Below are 21,979 nucleotides of genomic sequence, written 5' to 3'. Positions count from 1 at the left end.
CAGTAGGTTGTACGAAAAGTGTGGTTCAATCCCGCTTTCTGGGGCTATAATGAAAGAAAGGTTGAGATGGCTAGGCCACGTTCTACGGATGAAGGATGACAGATTACCGAAGATTGTCCTTTTTGGCCAACCGTCTGGGGCTACACGGAAAGCAGGTCGTCCTTGTCTGGGTTGGGAGGATGTCATAAATAAGGATTTAAAGGAAATGGGAACTTCCTGGGAGGGTGTAAAGAGGGAGGCTTTAAATAGATTAGGTTGGAGGAGGAGCGTGCGTAGCTGTGTTGGCCTCAGGCGGCTTGGTGCTGCAGTGAGTTATTAGTAGTAGTAGTAGTATAGTTTATGCTGCTGAAGTTTCAGCAAATCTTACATATCAAAATGCTTTTTCAAAATACTGTTCAGCAAATCTTACATATCAAAATGCTTTTTCAAAATACTGTTCTGAAAATCTTACATATCAAAATACTTTTTGTTCAAAGCATAGTTTATGCTGCTAAAGTTTCAGTAAATCTTACATATCAAAATACTTTTTCAGCAAACTTTTTCAAAAAAGTTTCAGGAAATCTTACATATCAAAATACTTTTTCAAAATACTGTTCTGAAAATCTTACATATCAAAATACTTTTTGTTCAAAGCATAGTTTATGCTGCTAAAGTTTCAGTAAATCTTACATATCAAAATACTTTTTCAGCAAAATTTTTCAAAAAAGTTTCAGGAAATCTTACATATCAAAATACTTTTTCAAAATACTGTTCTGCAAATCTTACATATCAAAATACTTTTTGTTCAAAGCATAGTTTATGCTGCTAAAGTTTCAGCAAATCTTACATATCAAAATACTTTTTCAGCAAACTTTTTCAAAAAAGTTTCAGGAAATCTTACATATCAAAATACTTTTTCAAAATACTGTTCTGCAAATCTTACATATCAAAATACTTTTTGTTCAAAGCATAGTTTATGCTGCTAAAGTTTCAGTAAATCTTACATATCAAAATACTTTTTCAGCAAACTTTTTCAAAAAAGTTTCAGGAAATCTTACATATCAAAATACTTTTTCAAAATACTGTTCTGAAAATCTTACATATCAAAATACTTTTTGTTCAAAGCATAGTTTATGCTGCTAAAGTTTCAGCAAATCTTACATATCAAAATACTTTTTCAGCAAACTTTTTCAAAAAAGTTTCAGCAAATCTTACATATCCAAAAAATGTTCTGCAAATCTTACATATCAAAATACTTTTTGTTCAAAGCATAGTTTATGCTGCTAAAGTTTCAGCAGCTTTTGAAATTTTGTAATTTTGTTTTTGAAGTTCTGCTAGTGGCAACTTTAGAACTTTTTGTATATCTGGTCTAAGCTAGCTTGTAAAAACCCTGACAGTTTAAGTAGACTAGTTGACTTTGAGTTTTTAAGTCTAAAGTCCGACCAATATAGATTTTTCAGGTCCTATATCAATACCGATATATCGGTATTGTACCGATACGATACCAATGTAATTTGACGTTAAATTCCCCTCAGGAAAAAACCCTACCCAAAGTTTAAAACCTCCATTCTCTGCCCACATTCATGCTTAAGTGTTTCTCAATGGTCTATTACACACCAGAACTGACATATATGTCACGTGGCATGACTTTTCTATTTACAATTAAATTGCAAAACTCATGATTGGATTCTAACTTGTGTATTTTATTGACAATTTGACTTTAAATGTTAATTTTATAATCTTAATAATGTGCTAAAACATCACATTGACCCGAAATAATAAAATTTAAATTGGCCCAAAAAGAAATTCCAATCAAATACCGGAATCTGATTTGAAAAAGGATACGAAATTAGATGAGGTTGGTACTAATCCGTCCCTTCTTCTGGAAAAACGATAAAATTTTAAAAAATACTTAACGAAAAATTGCGTAAAGAAAAAACAGGTTTAATTTTTATAAAGCAGTGAACAAAAATAAAATATATAAACTACACTTTAACTAAAAAAATAAAAATACTCCGAATATTTTGGTCCCACGTCCGTGAGCCTTTCTCAACGGAAAAAAAAAAATCACAAACCGACAATTTAATACTTTTTTAAGACATCATAAAAAAAATACCACGACGAATAAAACACCACAAAAAAAATAAACAATAAAATAAATAAGAACAACTCACATTATAAAACATAACTCCTGCACTGACGGTAATAAATTTAGAATAAAACTAAATCAACTGTATATAATGAAACTTTCCTCTGTCACATTCGGTGTATAAATGGGAATCTATTAAAATGAAAATTATAAACACTTGCAACAAAACGAAAGCAGGTCACCCAACCCCAAATCCAATCAAAATCTTACAGGTTAATGAAACGAAGTTATGAATTGTAAATCAAATTTATTATTCAATGAGTTGTTCTTATTTATTTTATTGTTTATATTTTTTTCATTGTCTTTTGTTTGTCGTGGTATTTTTTTATGATGTCTTAAAAAAGTCTTAAATTGTTGATTTGTAATTTTTTTATTTTTTTTTCCGTTGAGAAAGACTCCCGGACGTGGGGGCGAAATATTCGGAGTATTTTTATATTTATATTTGACCATCTGGGGGGGGAGTGGGGGGCCCGTTAATTCGGAAAAAATAGAAAAATTTAAGTATTGTTAACTTACGAACGGGTGATCGGATCTCGATGAAATTTGATATTTAGAAGGATATCGTATCTCAGAGCTCTTATTTTAAATCCCAAACAGATCTGGTGACATTGGGGGGGGGGGAGTTGGGAGGGGGAAACCTAAAACTTGATATTTAGAAGGGTCTTGCGCTTTAAAGCTCTAATTTTAAATCCGACCAGATCCTGTTACTTTGGGGGGGGGAGTTGGAGGGGGAAACCGGAATTCTTGGGAAACGTGAAAATTGGGGTATTTTTATTTTACGAATAGGTGATCGGATCTTAATGAAATTTGATATTTAGAAAGAATTCATGTCTCAGAGCTCTTATTTCAAATCCCGACCAGATCTTTTGGCGTTGGGGGGAGTTGGAAGGGGAAATCTTGGAAAACACTTGGAGTGGAGGAATCAGGATGAAGCTTGGTGGATAGAATAATCAAATGTCCTTGATATGTGATTGACGGAACTGTACTGGATTCGCTCTCTTTGGTTGAGTTGGGGGGAGGTGTTCAGTGATTTGGCGAGTTTGGTGCTTCTGGAAGTGCTAGGACGATGAAAATGGGTAGGCTTGTCAGGGAGCTGCACAAATTGACTTGATAAAGTCGTTTTCCCAGATTCGACCATCTAGGGGGCTAAAGGGAGAGGACAAATTAAAAAAAAAATAGGTATTTAGAACATACGAGTGGGTGATCGGATCTTAATGAATTTTGATATTTAGAAGGACATCGTGACTCAGAGCTCTTGTTTTAAATCCTGACCGGCATTAAGCCTCTTATTTTCCTTTTAAATCAATCTATTGATTCATAGAATTTTGCTAGAGCTCATACCATAAGATCTCTTGGCTCTTAGCTCTTCTTGCCTCGTCACAAGTGCCATATGAGATCTTATTTTTTTAATTTTGTTTGGAGGGGGGATTGCAGGCTAGTTCATGATATCTACTGCATGGGAACAAAAAAATTAAATGGTATTTTTTGTTATCGGGAAATTGTAAATTGTTTGAAATATCCAGTTTGTGCACTTTACAGTATATTGTTCTTCAGTTTCATTAGAGTCAGTCTAATGATGTTTGTTTAAGGTTTTAGCTATATGCTCTCCTTTGGTAGCTGCAAAATTACCCTCTTGCCTGCGGCACTTATGGGCAGCAACCTAAAAGCTAAATATTGCTGAATAACTATTTATTTACAGTTTTACCCTCCTAAGCCTTCAAGTCAACCTCCAGTCTCATCAATGCAGCAACTATCCCATCCATTCAGTATGAATAAATTAGTTGGTAGCTGTGCCTCTGTTTCTCAACCTGAAGATCTCTCACGGATCGCCAATGGTTACTCTGTCCCTGCAGCTCATTCATTCTCTTCCCATCAGTATTCGTCTCTTGCTCAAGCACAATCAACGGTAGTTACGGTGCCATCTATGTCGAAGCCATTTGATTCCAGTCACTTTTTTCGTCCGATCACCAGCCCAAAGCCAAGTCCTTACCCGACTCCGCCTATGTCTGGCCAGCCTAGTGACAGTTCGAGCTGTCGACCGGATGTGGGCTCAGATACTCAGAGAAAAGAGGAAGTTAGGTTGAAACAACCTTCGCCATCACCAAGATCGAAACAACAGCAACAAAGTTCAGCAAGCGTCAGGTATTTATGTTTTCATTCATTAATGTAAAAATACGGAATTATTTTTTAAGATTAGAAAAAAAATGGGATCTGTGCACCCCCATTTTGATGAAGCTTTGTATATTTCTTTCTTCCATGGATATGAGTCATCCATTTATTAATTGCCTGAATAGATACTATAGGAATAATAAGTGGATGGTACACTGTACTTACAATCCCATGTCCTTCGGGATACGGGTTCAAGTCCTGGTGCTGCTAAAAGGTCCTGGCTTGGGGTGAAGGTCAGTGGCGTGACTCTGGAAGCTCGACCGCCTGATGTGTGGAGACAATGGGCCTCTGAGGCCTGAACCTTGATGCAGTTGAGTCCTCCCACTATAAAATATAAAAAAAATTAGAAATAGTAGTAATATATTATGAACTACAAAAATAATATAGAAAAAAAATTTCCAATACGTGAGCAGGTGAAAAGCTGATAACACTGGTTACATGGTAACAATGGTAGCAGCTGACAACAATGACAACAATGAATGGTAATGGGAAATTGCCGTTTTACCTGGTAGCAGGGAAGAAAATTACCGGCTTTGTCTTTTTAGGTGACATCAGAGAAATATCACAAAGAGCTGGCGATATTGTCTGTAGTCTATTATAAATTAATTATTATTAAATTATTATTATATTAAGTATACTATTATTTAATTGAGTATATTATTATTATTATTATATTATAAATTAATACATCTATGGTGGTGCATCTTTTTATTTCAAGCTAATCAGAGTTTCGACAAGTTTGGCTTTTGTGTCATGAAGACAAACGCTAAAATTGTGACTTCGGAGATGAATTGATCCCTTCTTTGTATAGATTAATTTTGGTAAAATAATGGTTATTTTTTCTAAATTATGAGGAATATATGAAAAAAAAAATCAAGTTTCTGATTTCTCCCAGAAGGTTAGAAAAATTAAGCTATTAATAGACTAGATGCAAATTGGAAAAAAAGCTTTCGGGCTTTTTAAAAAAGGATTTTTATCTTTTTTTTATTGCAAAATATGCAATGAATTTTTTGTCGGTTTTGACTGTGGCCTTGAAGACTTTTCTAGATGGCGTGTCTTGTACGCACTATTGATTTTTTTGCTTTGATTAATCACCAAATTTCACAATGCCTATTCTAGTTATTAAGCAAGTTTACAGTATTGCTCTATGCTTATAATTTTGAGTCTGGTTATACAAGCCAAAGGAAAGTGTACATTGTGATATCTGAACTTTGGGGACGGTCAAGTCAAGCCTTAAATTAGAGTTTGATTGTAAAAATATATCATAGGTCAAACTTTTAGAATGCATAGCCAGAAAGGGATAAAATACACCTATACACCTTTTTCAGTTGTTTCTACATTGGGGGCAGGTGGACCTTCTTTTGGAGATCACTATATAGTCTGAGCGCTCAGAGCCTCGGGTGATACCTTCAGCTGCCTCTGAGTACTCAGATCCACCTCTGGATGAGGCAATACCAGTACCGGTTTTAGGCCTTATAACCTTAAGGGGTGTGAGGTATGTCACGGGAGTGTAAGAATATTAAATAAAAAGTATTTAATGTCAGGAAAACGGGGGAGAGGGGCAGTTGTCCTCCCCCTTGTCTAGCCTAGTACTGCCATTGGGTAATACAGAATTACAAGAAAAACTGGAGCCACCAGATCAAGAGTAGGCCACGCTTTTGAAACAAATGTGTTTGTGCTTAAATTGTGTTCTTGCTATCAATTTTTTCTTGTTCGTGCACCATTTTTTTGTTAATGGTAAGACTGTTTATTAATAAAACATGTTATGATTGTCTTCAATCAACACCTGCTCATAAAGGAATAATCGTCAGTATTGCGAAACTTCAGGTAAAATATCCTGTCATGATGATTCGTATAAAGCTGAGTTCACTTACAGTACACCATGAGTCCAACAAATCCTGCATTTGACACAAAATTCATCCAAAATACAAATAAGAAGGAAATAATTTTTCTGCTTAGCCATGATTCTAGTACATTAAAAAAAATATGTATAAAATATTGTCGTTTGTTATACCTGTTGTTGGGTCGGAATGACAAGAAACGAGATCTTTTCATCCTGACTTATATAGAGGTTTTTCATTATGACGTTATAGAACAGGCCCTGGCTTCTCAAAGGCACAATTAATGTGCTATCTCTTATTCTCTGCGGTTGGGTTGAGTCCTGATGACATATATTAAAAGACTTTTTGAGAACAAGAATTCAGGGTCCACCTTCCTCTCACGTAGAGGTCATATTGGCTGTTGATTGAAATAAAGCTGAAATAGCACATGTATTGAATTGAATTTATTTATAACCCGTTATAATACACATGAAAAACGGAGCATAATATGAATAAAAGAAAAGAGGAAAACGAAAATGACCTAAAAAACTAAACAACACTTCACCTTACTTAAAAACAATTAAAACATACAAAAGCAAAACATTCATTGAATCAAAACAGCGCTCCATGGGTGCCGACCAATTCTACTATTATAAGCTTCTACGCTTTTTCTGATAGAAGCATTTGGGTCTATGATGCCGTATCTTTGAATGACACAGGAGTTGCTTGACCATGGTGGAAGGACAAGCAGGTATTTGGCATACCGGAAATAGATTCGCCGAAGCTCCTTCGTCTCGGTTATCGTAAACCTACGCCAAAAGGTGCAAGGTATAGGAAATTTGGGAGTGCAGAAGCATTGTAATGTTTCCCTAGCAGTTTGCGGTTTAGTCGAAGTTTGTTTGCTACCAAGCTTCCGTATGCAGTTGCTGTTCGACATTAGAAATGAAGGATCAAGAGCCTTCTAGTTGCTTTAAGAGTGTCACCGATAGGAAGCCCTAAATATTTCATTTGTGATTTTTGGGAAACTGACGCGCCGTCGAGATTAATAGTAAATCCTGCTCGAGTTTCACGCCAGTTGAACAGAACCACGTCCGATTTTTCTCTATTGAATGTAAGTTTAATCTTAGCATATTCTTTACTTAAAATGGCAAAATTTCTTTCGAACGACTGTACTGTTCGACTGGGGTTAAAAATATCATCTGGATAAGCGATAAGTAACACATCAATCCCTTTTAAAATACACGAAGGAACTGCGCTGGATTGGGCGTTCAGGATACAGTTACTGAAGTCAACTGGAGAGGTAAGGGCACCCTGTCTGACGCCTCGACGGACTGGAATAACGAAACGTGTTATGGTCCCATCAGGTAGCCTGATTACAACAGCAAGATGGTTATACATATCATACAAAGCACGAATGGCAGACGTGTCAACTCCACGCTTATATAGCACAAGGAGAATTTGTGAGTGAATCAGAGAGTCGGAAGAATGGCTTACATTATGACTCCCTAGGACGAGCGAATCACCAGACTTATCAACATCTATAAGTGTTGACGATAGTGCAGTAAGCGCATGGGCACACCCTAGGCTTTTTTGAAGCCAAACTGATATGGCGGCATGTAGCATTTATCTGTAAGTTCTGGCATTACGAGTTTTTCAAAAATCTTGCAGAAAGTAGTAGCAACTGTAATAGGGCGATGTGAAGAATACTCATTCAGCGATTTATTCTTTTTTGGAACAGGAGTAAGACGACCAGAAGAGAACGAGGTCGGAACTATTCCAGTTGTGAACACCATTTGGAACATGAGATCTAGGTGACAAAATCTGTACCCCTCGAAAAAGGTTTCTTAATTTTTTGCGCGGAAATTCTTAGATTGAGATCACATTTAAGGGGATATTCTACTTTGGAATCAGGTTCTGAAAACTCTTTCAAAAAATGCTGTTGCCAGGCCTTAGCAGAGATATGAGCTGACGGAGCGTTTCTTTCACTCCGGTTGCGGGTCAAACTTTTCCGCAAAAGTGTCGGATTACTCATTATATTTTCCGAAAAATCAGAACGAATAGCGGCTCTATGTTTTTGCAATTCTTTGGGAAAACGGCGCTTTGTGGAAATCCGTATTTGGTTCACTATGCCGTTCTTGGGTCTCCCGCATTCTATCCATATGCCTAGCCAAAATTTGACCTTCAGGCAGGCTTCAACAGGGGATGGGTTCCCGGAACAGCCCTTAACTTGTGACCCAGCACGGACTCTGGATCAAGGGACAAAGTGCGATTCCGCTTGTAGTAGCGCATGCAAAATAAGTGACGAGTACATATTTAGTTTTAGACGAATTTCAGACGTGGGAATAGGTACTGATGTTTAGAGCAAGTCAAAAGCTATTTTTATCTTCGAAAGTAGATTATCAAGCCAGTACTGATACTGAGCCAAATCGGTTTTACTCCATTCAATTATAGTTCTCCATTTTAAAGGTCGATTTGCGCGCATTCGATAAAATGGTGCACTGGTTCGGAACGATAGCGGTAAATGGTTAGAAACAAAAAATTCACGAAGCACATCTACTGTTAATGAGCTACTAAAAATACTACTAGATACAAGGACATGATCAAGGTTAGACACTGATCCGGTAAGGTGAATCTGACCAATCCTTTTCTTAAATATCTGGTGGCAAGAAGTTGCGGATACCCCTTTTTCCTCCCACAGAGAGAAGTTCGGTCCGATTCTTATTCCCAAAAGATTTAACTTGGGTTTTTAGTTCTTAATAAGTTTTTTTGCCATCTGATAACCCTGTCTAGTAGATGTCTTGATGACAAGAATCCAGGAATTTCTTCCACCTCCCTGTTTAGGTGTCGAGTTGTGACAGGACACCTAGATGACACGAATATGCATTAAGTCTTACTTCCCACAAAGTTTGGCAGATTCCCCCTTGAAATCAATGCTGCCTCTTCACCGAGTTCTGGTTAAATCCAATAACCTACTCTATTAGGTGTTCGCGTTTGTAGTAAAAGGTTTTTAATCGTAATCAGTGTGTTTCTTCCCGCTTAAGTGTTCGTTTTGGTCGACTTACTTTGACTTAAGTCTCCTGCCGGGCACTGCTCGGCGTAGAGAGTGACGTCTGCCTCCTCCACCCACTTCGGTCCATGGCGAGTATTAGCTCTTCGCCCTGTCTGATGTTTGCCATCGCCAAGAACTCGGACAGGCTGTCGGACCAACGTTTCTTCGGTCGGCCTCGAGGTCGCTTCCAACCAACTTTGATAGGGTCGAAGTCATAGATCATCTTTGCGGGTAGATGTGGTGGCATTCGAAGCAGATGCCCGAACCATCGTAAGGTTCGCTCGGCTGCTTGAGTCGAAAACCAAGACTGCTTTGTGAGCTGCAGAAGCTTTTCATTGCTGACGAAGTCAGACCATCGTTGGCCTTCAATCCTCCTCAGGCTCTTTGCATGAAATACGTCTATTTTCTTGAGGGTTGCAGCTGATGCTTGCCATGTCTCAGCTCCGTAAAGCATCACAGAACCGACTAGAGCGTTGAAGATCCGCAGTTTCGTTGTGCGACTGATATTTGATTTTCGCCAGAGGTGACGATTCAGTCTACCCATGACAGAAGACGCTTTAGATAATCTTGCCTGCAGCTCGGGGCGAAGTGAGCCATTTGAAGAAATTACGGAGCCCAGGTAGGTGAAGTCTTTAACAACCTCGATGCTAGTGGTGCTGTCCAGGCTAACTGGAGAGTTAACAGCAGGAGAAGACGGGTCTATGGCCATAATTTTAGTTTTGTTCCAGTTTATATGCAGTCCTACTTTGGCAGCCTCTTCTCGCAGAATTCGGAGCGCTTCCAGCAGCTGCTCCATGGAGTCCGCCAAAAATGGCCAAGTCATCGGCAAAATCGACATCTGTGATGGTATCATCTCCGAATTTGAGCCCAAAGCTGAGACGTGAAGTGGTTTTTGTCATAACGTAATCTATGATGACATTGAAGAGCTCTGGGGCCACTGCACATCCTTGGCGCACCCCTGTCGTGATTTGAAAGAACGGGCTGCGCCGACCATTTACTTGTACACAGCTCTCCGTCCCATGGTGCAGCGCCTTGAGAAGTCTGCAATATTTCTCGGGTAGGCCAGTCAACTCTAGGATCCGCCAAAGAGCTTTTCGATCGACTGAGTCAAATGCAGCACGGAAGTCAACGAAGGCAATAAATGCTTTCTGTCGGAACTCTGTGGTCTTCTCTACTATTTGTCGAATCGTGAAAATCTGCTCGATGGTTGAACGATCCGACATAAAACCAGCTTGCTCCGATCGCCGGATTTTTCGAATGATGCTCCGACATCGATCCAACAGGACCATTGAAAACAGTTTGCCAGGGACTGACAGTAGGGTTATTCCCCGGTAGTTGGAGCAGTCGCTTCTCCAGCCTTTTCTCTTCCATAAGGGGATGATGACACCCTTCCGCCAATCCTCAGGAATTATCTCTGTTTGCCAGATTGTAGAGAACAGGGTGTGTAGAAACAGGAGCATTGCAGGACCTCCATATTTTAGCAGCTCTGAGTTTAAGCCACAGATACCCGCAGCTTTATTATTCTTGAGTCTTTTTACTGCATGTCTAATTTCTGAGGGGCTGAAAGGCTCATCTGGAGGAACATCTGTTCCAGGTCTTTGACTGCAAGGTTGGCTGGGACTATCATTAGGAGGCGCAGACGGACCAGTATTGTTGAGGAGCGAACAGAAGTGGTCCTTCCACCGCTCAAGACAAGAACCTTCGTCAGAGAGAAGTGCACCATCCCTGGACAGGACGGGACCCAAGGTGGGAGTTTTATTTTCAGTGAGGTCTCGGAGATGCTTGAATAGGCTGCCCATGTCTTTCTTTTTTGCAGCTAGCTCAATTTCATCGGCTTTCCTTGCAATAAACTGGGTTCTACCCCGGTGAATGAGTCTGTTCCGCACTCCATTGAGCCTCTGATATGTGGTCATGTCCCCAAGAAGTCTTGCCTTCCGTCTTTGCTCTATGACTTGCAGTGTTTCATTAGTTAGCCACGATTTCTTTGGATAACTCCTCTTGCCAAGCACTAGTTGTGCTGCTTCACTGTCTGCAATTTAAAATGCTTCCAGAGATCTTCGCTGCTATTAAGTGAGCCAAGGGCCTCGAAGCGATTCAATATCTCGATACTGTACTTTTGGCAAGTATCTGGTTCCTTTAGTTTCCCAATATCTGCAGCGACGGGTTTTCTTTTCGATCGTTGTGCATGGAGGCGAAGCCGAAGATCGGCGCACACACGCCTATGGTCTGCGTTTCCAAGCTCTGCTGATCTGTAAGTTCTGCAGTTCTTCATCAATGATCTCCAGCGTTTGGAAATAATGACGTAGTCAATCATCTTCTTTGTACGACCGTCATTACTATACCACGTGTAGTGATGAATAATTTTGCGTTGGAAGTAGGTGTTTGCAATGTAGAGGTCGTGAGATCGGCACAGTTCAAGTAAGCGGAGCCCATTGTCGTTAAGTGGGTCGGGGGATACAGGACCAACTGTGCCACGCCATAAACCCATATCATCGCGCACTGTCGCATTAAAGTCGCCAAGGAGAACAGTTATATCATGGGGGGGGGGTACTGTTGCAAGGCATCTGGACAAAGCAGAGTAGAAATCCTCTTTAGTTGCATCATCAGAATCGTTGGTCGGGGCATAGCATATGATGACAGTCATCTTCTCATGCTTGTGTCCAAAGCGGGCCTTCATTAATATGTCCGATACAGCTTCGTGTAAAAGTAAGGCCTTTCTTGTAAGGCTATTTAGTGCAAGGCCAACACCATTCCTTCTCGAGTTTCCTCCAGACCAGAGCAATGAGTCACTGTTACCTATTCGCTCTTCTCCGCTTCCGGTAAGACGTGTTTCTTTAAGACCTGCAATTGACACTTTATTCTTGCGAAGTTCTTCAGAGAGTAGGTTCTTTGACGCAGGTTCATTCAAAGTCAAGACATTCCAGGTGGCTATTCGTAGCCCCCTTCCGTCCATAAGGTTTAGTCTGTCAGTCTTTCTGACGTCGTCAGCATGTCCATTGACGCGCGATGGTCGAGATCTAAAAAGGGAATCCGGGTCCGAGGCTATATTGTCACTTTTCGTAGCACTTAATTTTCGGGTGGAGGGTCGCTAGCCCAACCGACCCTAGGCCTGGAATCTGATTAGAGCTAGGTTAAACCTAGGTACTGAGATTCCCGGGGTGGGCTCCACCCGCCACATGAGGTTGCGGCCGTCCTGATGGGAGTGTTTAGTTAGGGGAGAAACCCCATATCCAGAGGCACGTGGTCAGCAGACAGAGTCTGCCTCATTCCGGACGAACTCCATTCACCTCCAGGTTAATGTTTTGGTTGGTTAATGGAAATTTGGTTCTAGTATTTGTTATTTTCGTTTATAAAGTTGTTTTTGTAATTGGAGTAATTTCAAAACTTTGCCGTCAATTGACTAAAAAGAAGAAGAACTTTTGAAATTTTTGAAATATTTGACATTATAAATTTTGAAATTTTTAGCTTAGCTGACAACAAAGAATATAAGCAAGCATATAGGAAAGAGGGGGGGATCGAGCCTGACTTTTTTTTTCATTCTATAGTTTAGCCCAAAATCATTGATGTTTTTAAATTTTCAAAGTTTTACACTGACTAAAAATTAGATGTTAAAGCAATTTGAGGGGACAGTTTCTTGCTCAAGAATTTGAATGAAAGGAGAAAAATACTGTTAAAATTTGGATATGTAACTTCATTTTGGTACATAACATGAGTTAAAGATAATTCTTGTCTTAATGACCATACGGAATAAACGAAAGATATTAATCCCTAATTAAGCTCTTAAACATGCTCCAACCTATATTGGAGACATCCTTCCCATAGGAGTAGAGCTATCATGGATAGTTCCTCCCCTAGGAGAAAGAAAAAATAGATGACGCAATCTTGCCCAGTGCCATGTGCCCAGTTATGCCCATTAAATTTTATGCTCAATTATGGCCTATATTATATGAAGAAAAAACGTCTCTTGAAATATGGCTGTTTAAGTTACCTTCTCTTTTTTCGTGTTTGTCAAATCCTGACTATTACTTTCTAATATTTGGACTGATAAAATTTTTTCGTGTTTGTCAAATCTTGACCACTTCTGTCTAATATTCCAGATTATCAAATTCATCTAGTCCACAAGTTTCAACAGTACCACGTCCACCTATTCCGGAGACATCATCCTTTAGGTCTGTGAGCAAACCCAACGCTATACAACCATCACCTGCTTCCTATTCTGCCAGCTATCCTCCTGCCCATGGAAGTCTGATTGGAGGAGGCTCCTCTCTGAAAAGTAAGATTTTAATGCTTCTAATTAATTTTTATTTTTCTCAATTATTTCTATAAATCATTATTTGATTATTAATTAATTTTCAATAATTCATTAAAATAAGAGGATTAACTAAAGTTTGATTATTTTTAATTACTGTTGGTTTAATTATTAATTTATATACTAACCCCATTAACTATATATAATCCTTTAATTATTAGTTAAAGCAATTAATAATCAAATTAACTATATAATAAGTAATTGGTTTATGTTAGTTTTTGTTTCATTTATTGTTAATTGATTAAATCAGTATTTAAAAAATATTATCACTTTTAATTGTTCATTTTCTACTTTAAATCTGAGTTGCAGAAAGGTTGTTTACGTTTTTCTTTCTCTTCTACATTGCCTAGAAGTAATTTGTGTAGACCAGTGAAACATTTCTTTTTTAGTTTAAGTTATTTTTCACCCACAGGATACATAAAGTAAATATGGTGGAGTAAGAATAAATATTAAAAAAAAACACACAAAGAGAAAAACAAATACACACACAAAATCAACGAAAAAAACGGATAAGACGGTGGTGAGGGGATAGGCGCGCAGAAACTGTACTGGAGAATTTTCTGTGAAGAATCTCCAACTTTAAAGTTATATCAGGAACTGTAAATTTTCTAACAAGAGTCCGTTTCTTTTTGTCCAAGGTGGAAGATACAGAAGAAATTTGCAAAATTTCAAATAATTTATCCGAATTCTTTTTAAACTACCATTATTAAGAAGGGGAGAAGACCTGAAGCATAAAGGACAGAATGCTCACAGAAAGTAGAATGAAGTTTGGCCAGCGCACTTCTATTATACTTCCCTCTGTTTTGCATCAATCTTTGCATAGCCAATCTGAATCTTTTTGCTTATATCACAAACGATACGCTGACGTAAGCTCGAAAAATCGTTAGTAATAGAGATACCAAGCCAACGAATACAATCAAAAAGAGGGATAGTGAAGTAATTACTAAAAGAGGGATAGTGAACACAAGAGGGAATACAAAGAGGGATAGTGAAGTTATTGCAGTGAAGGGGAGTAGCAGCAGTACAGTCATAGGAAACAAACTCAAATTTATCTATATTAAGTGAAAGGTCAATATCAGAGAAAGTATCAGAAACTATAGAGACCATTTGGGAAAGACCCTTTTTGGAACGGCTAATCAGAAGCAAGTCGTCAGCATACACAAGATAAGAAACATCCGCAAGACTAGAACGATATGTACCTGAAATCTTAGCCAGCACAATAGAAATACAAATCTTAAAAAGCGTAGGGGAAAGAACACCGCCTTGCTTAACTCCTCTTCGTACCCTTATAATAGTGTCTGGTGCAGATCTTAATTGAAGAAAAGAATTTTAATACCAAAAACTGGATATCTCTAACATGTAGTGTTTTTCTGCAATAGGAAAATCAGTGCGAAAGCTTGCTTAGCAAGTTATGTTCGAAATAGTTGGTCTTCTATCGTGATGAGCTATATTTCTATTTTGGATGAAAGTGTATATGAGAGCTTACTTCGTGACTTTACTCCATTTGGATGCTAACCTTTTATTATATGTTCTTTTTATAGACCACCTTCTAGTATTCCAGCGAGATTTTTTGATGTTTTTGAACAAGTACTTATTAAGTTGACAGAATGTAAAAAAAAAATTGTGCTTATGGTGAGTGATTTCAATTTTGACTTTGGAATCTAATGTTAACAGAGAATTTCTTCAAAATGTGCTTTCATCAGGCTTTTTACCTAGAATTTATCTGCCTACTAGAGTTACAACAGCCACTGCGACGCTGCTAGACAATATATTTTTCTCTGCTCATTCATCGAGAGCAGTAAAGATTGCGATATTTTCTGATATTTCTGACCACTTCCCAGTTTATACTCTTTTTGATGTTGTCCAAAATTCTCCTAATCGGCAAAAGCCTTCATTAAGAAGTAACGATTCGCAGATAGAAGTGATTAATTCTCAGTCTTTACGTAAGCTCATTCATGATCATGATTGGTTTTCTGTTTTTGGATCAGATAATGTAAATGAAGCATTTTTGTGTTTTGTAAGCTAAATGCCGGTATTAAAAAAATGGCCGCTTCGTGTCGAGTTGTGCATAAGAATTATTTACTGAAATTTTACCCATGGATTTCTGATGGGATTGTTTCGTCAGTTAGGGTTAAAAATGAAAAGTAAAAAAATGTTTATCAGTTACAACAGAGGATTTGTTTCAAGATTACCGTTCATGTAGAAATAAATTGCATTCTATTATAAGGTTTGCTAAACATATTGTCAAGATAAGTTCGACTAATCTAAATCTGACATAAGAAAGACATGGAACCTTATTAATCAAAAGATTCGACCAAACCAATATTCAGGCATTAGTATGGATTGTCTTGAAGTTAACGAGGAAAATATTTCAAACCGTAAAATAATTATGATTTATTATATCTACAAATGGTGATTATTTTAGTACTGCATGATCTAAGCTGGCATGTAGTGTAAGGTCAATTCCAGAGCCCCCTGAACTTTATGATTTTAAATTTTAAACTTCAAGTCTTTTGTGGAGCGCCTGAAGAAGATAATATATTTTTCTTGTTTTTTTTTTTCTGTGATGTTTGCTTAACTCTGAATAGGTTCTTGGGGGCAAATAAATTTGGAAAATGGCTTGAATTTTCAAAATTCCTGTGCACGTATTCGCTATTTCATTATATTTCTTGAAGTTAATTAAATGTAAGTCATACTTGTCTTTTTAAGTAATTGATTTTAGTATAAAATACATAACTCGATGGTGATATCTACTGATGTCACATAAAAGCTAGTTGGCATACAGAAGTTATGAATTTTCAAAACATCTACTATATTAAGATCAAATATGTTTCTTAAATTTTAGCACTTTGAAAAATATTCGATCTTTAACAAAAACCTAAACCATGTCTGTAGGTGCTAGGGACTGGATCTGGTAGTTTGATCTTATTTGTTTAAGATTATTAAGTTCTATTTAATTTGTATTCAATTCCTTTTTTTAGGAGACTACTCAGATTTGAGGTCCTCTTTGGAGCCGTCAGCGCCATCTTCTTTGACCGAATCCAGTCTTTTCCTAGGGGCCCAGCCAGTAAGTGAAAAAAAACTCTAGTTTTTTTTTCTAATTTAAGATATAGTTCAGTTACAAACTCCAAAAATGCGTGATTCTCTTGTAAGGCTGAAGCTTCATGTAATTGGTCACTTCAAGGCACCTTACCAGGGAAATGGCCAATTTTCGTTTCTTACTGATGCTACCGTTGCAGGCTATCAAATCTCTTGATACTTCACAATGGATAAGTCATTCCAGTTTGATTCCAGGGAAATATGTCCTCTGTAATAAGTCTTTGGATGCATATAGTGTCATGAAACACAGTTTAAGAAACTGTGAGTTATCGTTGTAAATATATTGAGAAAATTTTACTATCCTGAGGTTTTTCGAGTAAAGAGAAATACTAGTGGCGACAAAGAAGCATCCTTACTTCAACGAAGTTCAACCAGGACTAGTCCTGGTGGAAATTCGTTGATATAAGGATGCTAGGACTGTTTTTAAAAGTTCTTATGGCACTTGGTATTAACCAAGTTAATACCAAGTACCAACGGTTAATTCGGAAAAAATAGAAAAAAATCAAGTATTTTTAACTTACGAACGTTGATCAGATCTTAATGAAATTTGATGTTTGGAAGGATATCGTGTCTCAGAGCTCTTATTTTAAATCCCGACCGGATCTGATGACATTGGGGTGGGGGATTTGGGAGGGGGAAACCTAAAATATTGGAAAACACTTCGAGTGAAGGGATCGGGATGAAACTTTGTGGGAAAAATAAGCACAAGTCCTAGATACATGATTGACATTATCGGAACGGATCTGCTCTCTTTGGGGTAGTTAGGGGGGGGGTTAATTCTGAAAAATAAAAAAATAAGGTATTTTTAACATAAGAACGGGTGATCGGATCTCAATGAAATTTAATATTTAGAAGGATATCGTGTCTCAAAGCTCTTATTTTAAATCCCGACCGGATCTGGTGGCATTGGGGGGAGTTTGGGGGGACCTAAAATCATGGAAAACGCTTAGAGTGGAGGGATCGGGATCAAGCTGGTGGGAAAAATAAGCAGATTTCTTAGATACGTGATTGACATAATTGGAACGGATCCGATCAATGGGGGGGGGTTAATTCTGAAAAATTAGAAAAAATGAGGTATTTTTAACTTACGAAGGAGTGATCGAATCTTCATGAAACTTCATATTTAGAAGAACCTTGTAACTCAGATCTCTTATTTTAAATCTCAACCGGATCCAGCGTCATTGGGGAGGCAGTTGGAGGGGAACTGGAAATCTTAGAAAATACTTAAAGCGGAGAGATCAGGATGAAACTGTATGGGAAGAATAAAAACAAGTCTAAGATACGTGACTGACATAACCGGACCGGATCCACTCTCTTTGGTGGAGTTGGGGGGGGGGGGGTAATTCGGAAAAATGAGGTATTTGTAGCTTACGAACGGGTGACCAGATCTTAATGAAATTCGATATTCAGAAGGTTTTATGCTTTAAAGCGCTTATTTTAAATTCCGACCAGATCCTGTGACATTGGGGGGAGTTGGAGGGGGAAACCGGAATTCTTAGAAAACGTGAAAATTGGGGTATTTTTATCTTACGAATAGATGATCGGATCTTAATGAAACTTGATATATAGAAGGATCTTATGTCTCAGATGCTCCATTTTCGACTCGAATTGGATCCGGGGACATAAGGTGTTGGAGGAGAGAAACACAAATCCTGGAAAACGCTTATAGTGGAGAGATCGGGATGAAACTTGATGGGAAGAATAAGCACAAATCCTAGATGCGTGATTTTCATAATTGGAATGAATCCGTTCTCTTTGGAGGAGCTGGGGGGAGGTGTGTGTGTTAATTTGGAAGAATTAGAAAAATTGAGGTATATTTAACTTGAGAACGGATGACCGGATCTCAATGAAATTTGATATTTAGAAGAAATTCATGTCTCAGAGCTCTTAATTCAAATCCCGACCAGATCTGTTGACATTGGGGGGAGTTGGAGGGGAAATCGGAAATCTTGGAAAACGCTTAGAGTGGAGGAATCGGGATGAAGCTTGGTGGATAGAATAAGCAAATGTCGTAGATACGTGGTTGCCGTAACCGTACTGGATTCGCTCTCTTTGGGGGAGTTGGGGGGAGGGGTTCAGTGTTTTGGCGAGTATGGTGCTTCTGGACGTGCTAAGACGATGAAAATTGGTAGGCGTGTGAGGGAGCTGCACAAATTGACTTGATAAAGTCGTTTTCCCAGATTCGACCATCTGGGGGGCTAAAGGGAGAGGAAAAATTAGAAAAAATGAGGTATTTATAACTTACGAGTGATCGGATCTTAATGAATTTTGATATTTAGAAGGACATCGTGACTCAGAGCTCTGATTTTAAATCCCGACCGGCATTAAGCCTCTGATTTTCCTTTTAAATCAATCTATTGGTTCGTAGAATTTTGTTAGAGCTCATACCATATGAGCTCTTGGCTCTTAGCTCTTCTTGCCTCGTCACAAGTGCCATATGAGCTCTTAGCTCTTGTTTGAAAACATCTTTAGTTTTAATTTTCACATTTTAATGCAAGTTGTTATATATATATATATATATATATATATATATATATATATATATATATATATATATATATATATATATATATATATATATATAAAATTATGTTTCTGGTGTTATTCTGAAGACATAGAGGCAAAATTCAACATCTGAGGACATAGAGCCAAAATATCCACTGTATTGAATTCCACTGTCTTGGAAAAAAAATTCCCCATTGTTTCTTTTGTTTATATGGAAAGGCAGTGTGGTCTTCGTCGCTATTTAAATACATACGCGGTTAGAAGAACAGTTTTGGCGTGTCAAAAATGAAAATGAAGAGCAAAGACTCGCGCATTTAGAAGACATGCGACACCGAGGATCTGAGCAAAATAAAAATGAAAAGCCAAGACACAAATGCTTAGAAGACAAGCGACACAAAACATGGTGGCGAGTTAATGAAAATCAACCTGGACAGCGAAAATCACAACGTGTCAAAATTGAAAATGATAGTGATGGTGATTGGGTTTGAGATTTCTACATGGTTAAGGTCATCAATGCCTACCATACCTGTGTTAAAAAAAAACATAGCTTCGACGATATATTTCGCAATTACGAAATACAAGCCGAGATAAAATGAACCAAACAATGCCTACCATACCTTTGAAAACCAAAACCTGGACTAGATAAACCCTTGTGAGAAAAAGAAGTATTATCCCACCACCTGAACAGTTAAAGGAACAAAGGTTCGGCGGTATGTCTTTCATAATGACAAAAGGGGGTTTTGTCCCACCACCTGAATAATTAAAAGAAACAAAAGCTCGGTGACATGTCTTTCATAATGACAAAAGACAAGCCTAGACAAAAAAGGGAGGTTTTGTCCCACCACCTGAACAATTAAAAGAAACAAAGGTTCGGCGATATGTCTTTCATAATGACAAAAGACAAGCCGAGGCAAAAGAAGGAAGTTTTTTTCCACCACCTGAACAATTAAAGAAACACAGGTTCGGTGATATGTCTTTCATAATAACAAAAGATAAGTCGAAACAAAAATTGAAGGTCCAATAAAAAAATGTAATTTTACAAAGGCACTACTTCTGACTTAAGGTCCATTTGGACATTATGACATCAAGAAAAGGCTCAAATTGTCTATATATATATATATATATATATATATAGAGCTGGTATATCAAAATATGGTATATCAAAATACAGCTCAAAAGAAGAATCATTGAATAATTTGTTAGCTTTGGAAGTTTCCGGTTTTGCTAACTAAATTGATAATCTTTTGCAGGCACTGGATGCATATTATTATTTATGCTGTATTTACATTGAATAGACAGCGTTTTGCTTAAAAGTTACTAAGAGCTTGTAGGTTTCCTTTGTTTTAAACTAACCCCTTGTTAGCTTTTTGAACTGTTGACGCATTTAAGATTACTTATCAATTTTTACCAAAATTGCCTCGGAAGCTTATGGTCCCGGGAAAACTTGCTTATGGGTCTTTTGTCTTTCAGACTGTCAGCCGACACTGAGAGTCGCAAAATTACATTTATGGTATTGAACCTCCTTAATTTGGCAAATGAAACATTTTAAGAACCGCCGTGTACATTTGTGTAAGAAGCATTTGTAATCCTCCCTCCCATTGAAACTTCAATATCCTTTTCTCCTTCTGTTTTTTTTTTTTTTTTTTTTTTTTTTTTTGTGTTTGTGTTTGTGCTGCTGCATTGGTGATTTCTCTTTTCATGATATATATATATATATATATATATATATATATATATATATATATTTATATATATATATATATATATATATATATATATATATATATATATATATATATATATATATACTAGATAAACGTTCCCTATGGTTTGTAAGTTTCGCTTCATACTATTCAATCTCGCTTATCTCTCATTCATCAACTAGATTCTAGCTCTTCTTTGAATGAGTCTCTGGTTCATAAGCAAGTTATAGTTATGATCTTAATATTGCCTATAAACTATACAAGTATTAAGACTCGTGTATGAACATCATTACAATATAATTTAGCCCTTATTATTCATTTTTGTCGATATGAGCTTTGGCATATGTGAATACGAATAAGAAATGGTGGATTCCCTTTTGAAAGTGTATGTTGACAGTTTTCATTCATGAATAATTTTTATTGACGAATTTAACAAAATTCTGGATTTGCCTCTTGCAGACAAAATTCTTCGAATGGCTGAAGATTTGTAATGTTCACACTACGTTGGTTATTTATTTAAAACTGTGTGGTTATTGGATTGGTTTTTCTTTCTACAATGGCGAGAAGGATGGAATGTATAGCAAAATCTACTTTACAGAAGGGATTTTTTTCTTTTTTTCTGGGGAAATAAAAAGTGTTACGTCAAAAATATTTAATCCATAACCCAAATGTCTTTTGTTTGTATTTGGGGTTTTTCTTTGCTTGTATAACGAGAGAGCTGGTATCTCAAAATATGTTCCAGAATCCTATTTTATTTCACTTGATTTTTTTTTTTTTTTTGCTCTGATTTTGAGGAGGCCAAGCACCTTGAAAATTGCGTTCCTGGACTTAAATCCTCTTCTTTTAATTCCAACGTTTTTTTTCTACTTTATCTTGCAAATAGTTCCTTCTCCTGTAGCTATCCCCCTTTTCATGTATACAAGCATCAATTGATTGTACCAGATGAAATTAGCACTAATTTCAATAATGTGTTATTACTATTATTATTATATTTTTTATGTTTATTATTTTTTATCTTATTATAATTATTTTCATTACTATTTTGTTATATATTTTTTAAATATTAAATACTATTTCGATAATATTTAATAGTATATTTAACTATTATTTTTTGTTATAATAATGTGTTTTTAAAAATAATGTTTTTCTTATTATTATTTTTAATTAGCACAAATTTCAATAATGAAATTAGCACTA

General features: G+C 37.1%; 1 protein-coding gene across 4 annotated transcripts in view; it reads left to right on the top strand.

Moving 5' to 3' along the window:
• Window positions 1-21,979, top strand: part of LOC136034008 (uncharacterized) — a 71,875-nt gene that overhangs the window by 37,175 nt on the left and 12,721 nt on the right. For all 4 annotated transcript variants that reach the window (XM_065715056.1, XM_065715053.1, XM_065715055.1 and 1 more), the window contains exons 7-9: window positions 3,828-4,270; window positions 13,264-13,439; window positions 16,457-16,542. In XM_065715056.1, the coding sequence (XP_065571128.1) occupies window positions 3,828-4,270; window positions 13,264-13,439; window positions 16,457-16,542 (705 nt within the window). The remainder of the gene's footprint in view (window positions 1-3,827; window positions 4,271-13,263; window positions 13,440-16,456; window positions 16,543-21,979) is intronic.

The sequence above is a fragment of the Artemia franciscana genome, chromosome 12, assembly GCF_032884065.1.
Source record: "Artemia franciscana chromosome 12, ASM3288406v1, whole genome shotgun sequence".
In the NCBI taxonomy this organism is placed as follows: Eukaryota; Metazoa; Arthropoda; class Branchiopoda; order Anostraca; family Artemiidae; genus Artemia; species Artemia franciscana.
This window is presented reverse-complemented; position numbering and strand designations above follow the sequence as displayed.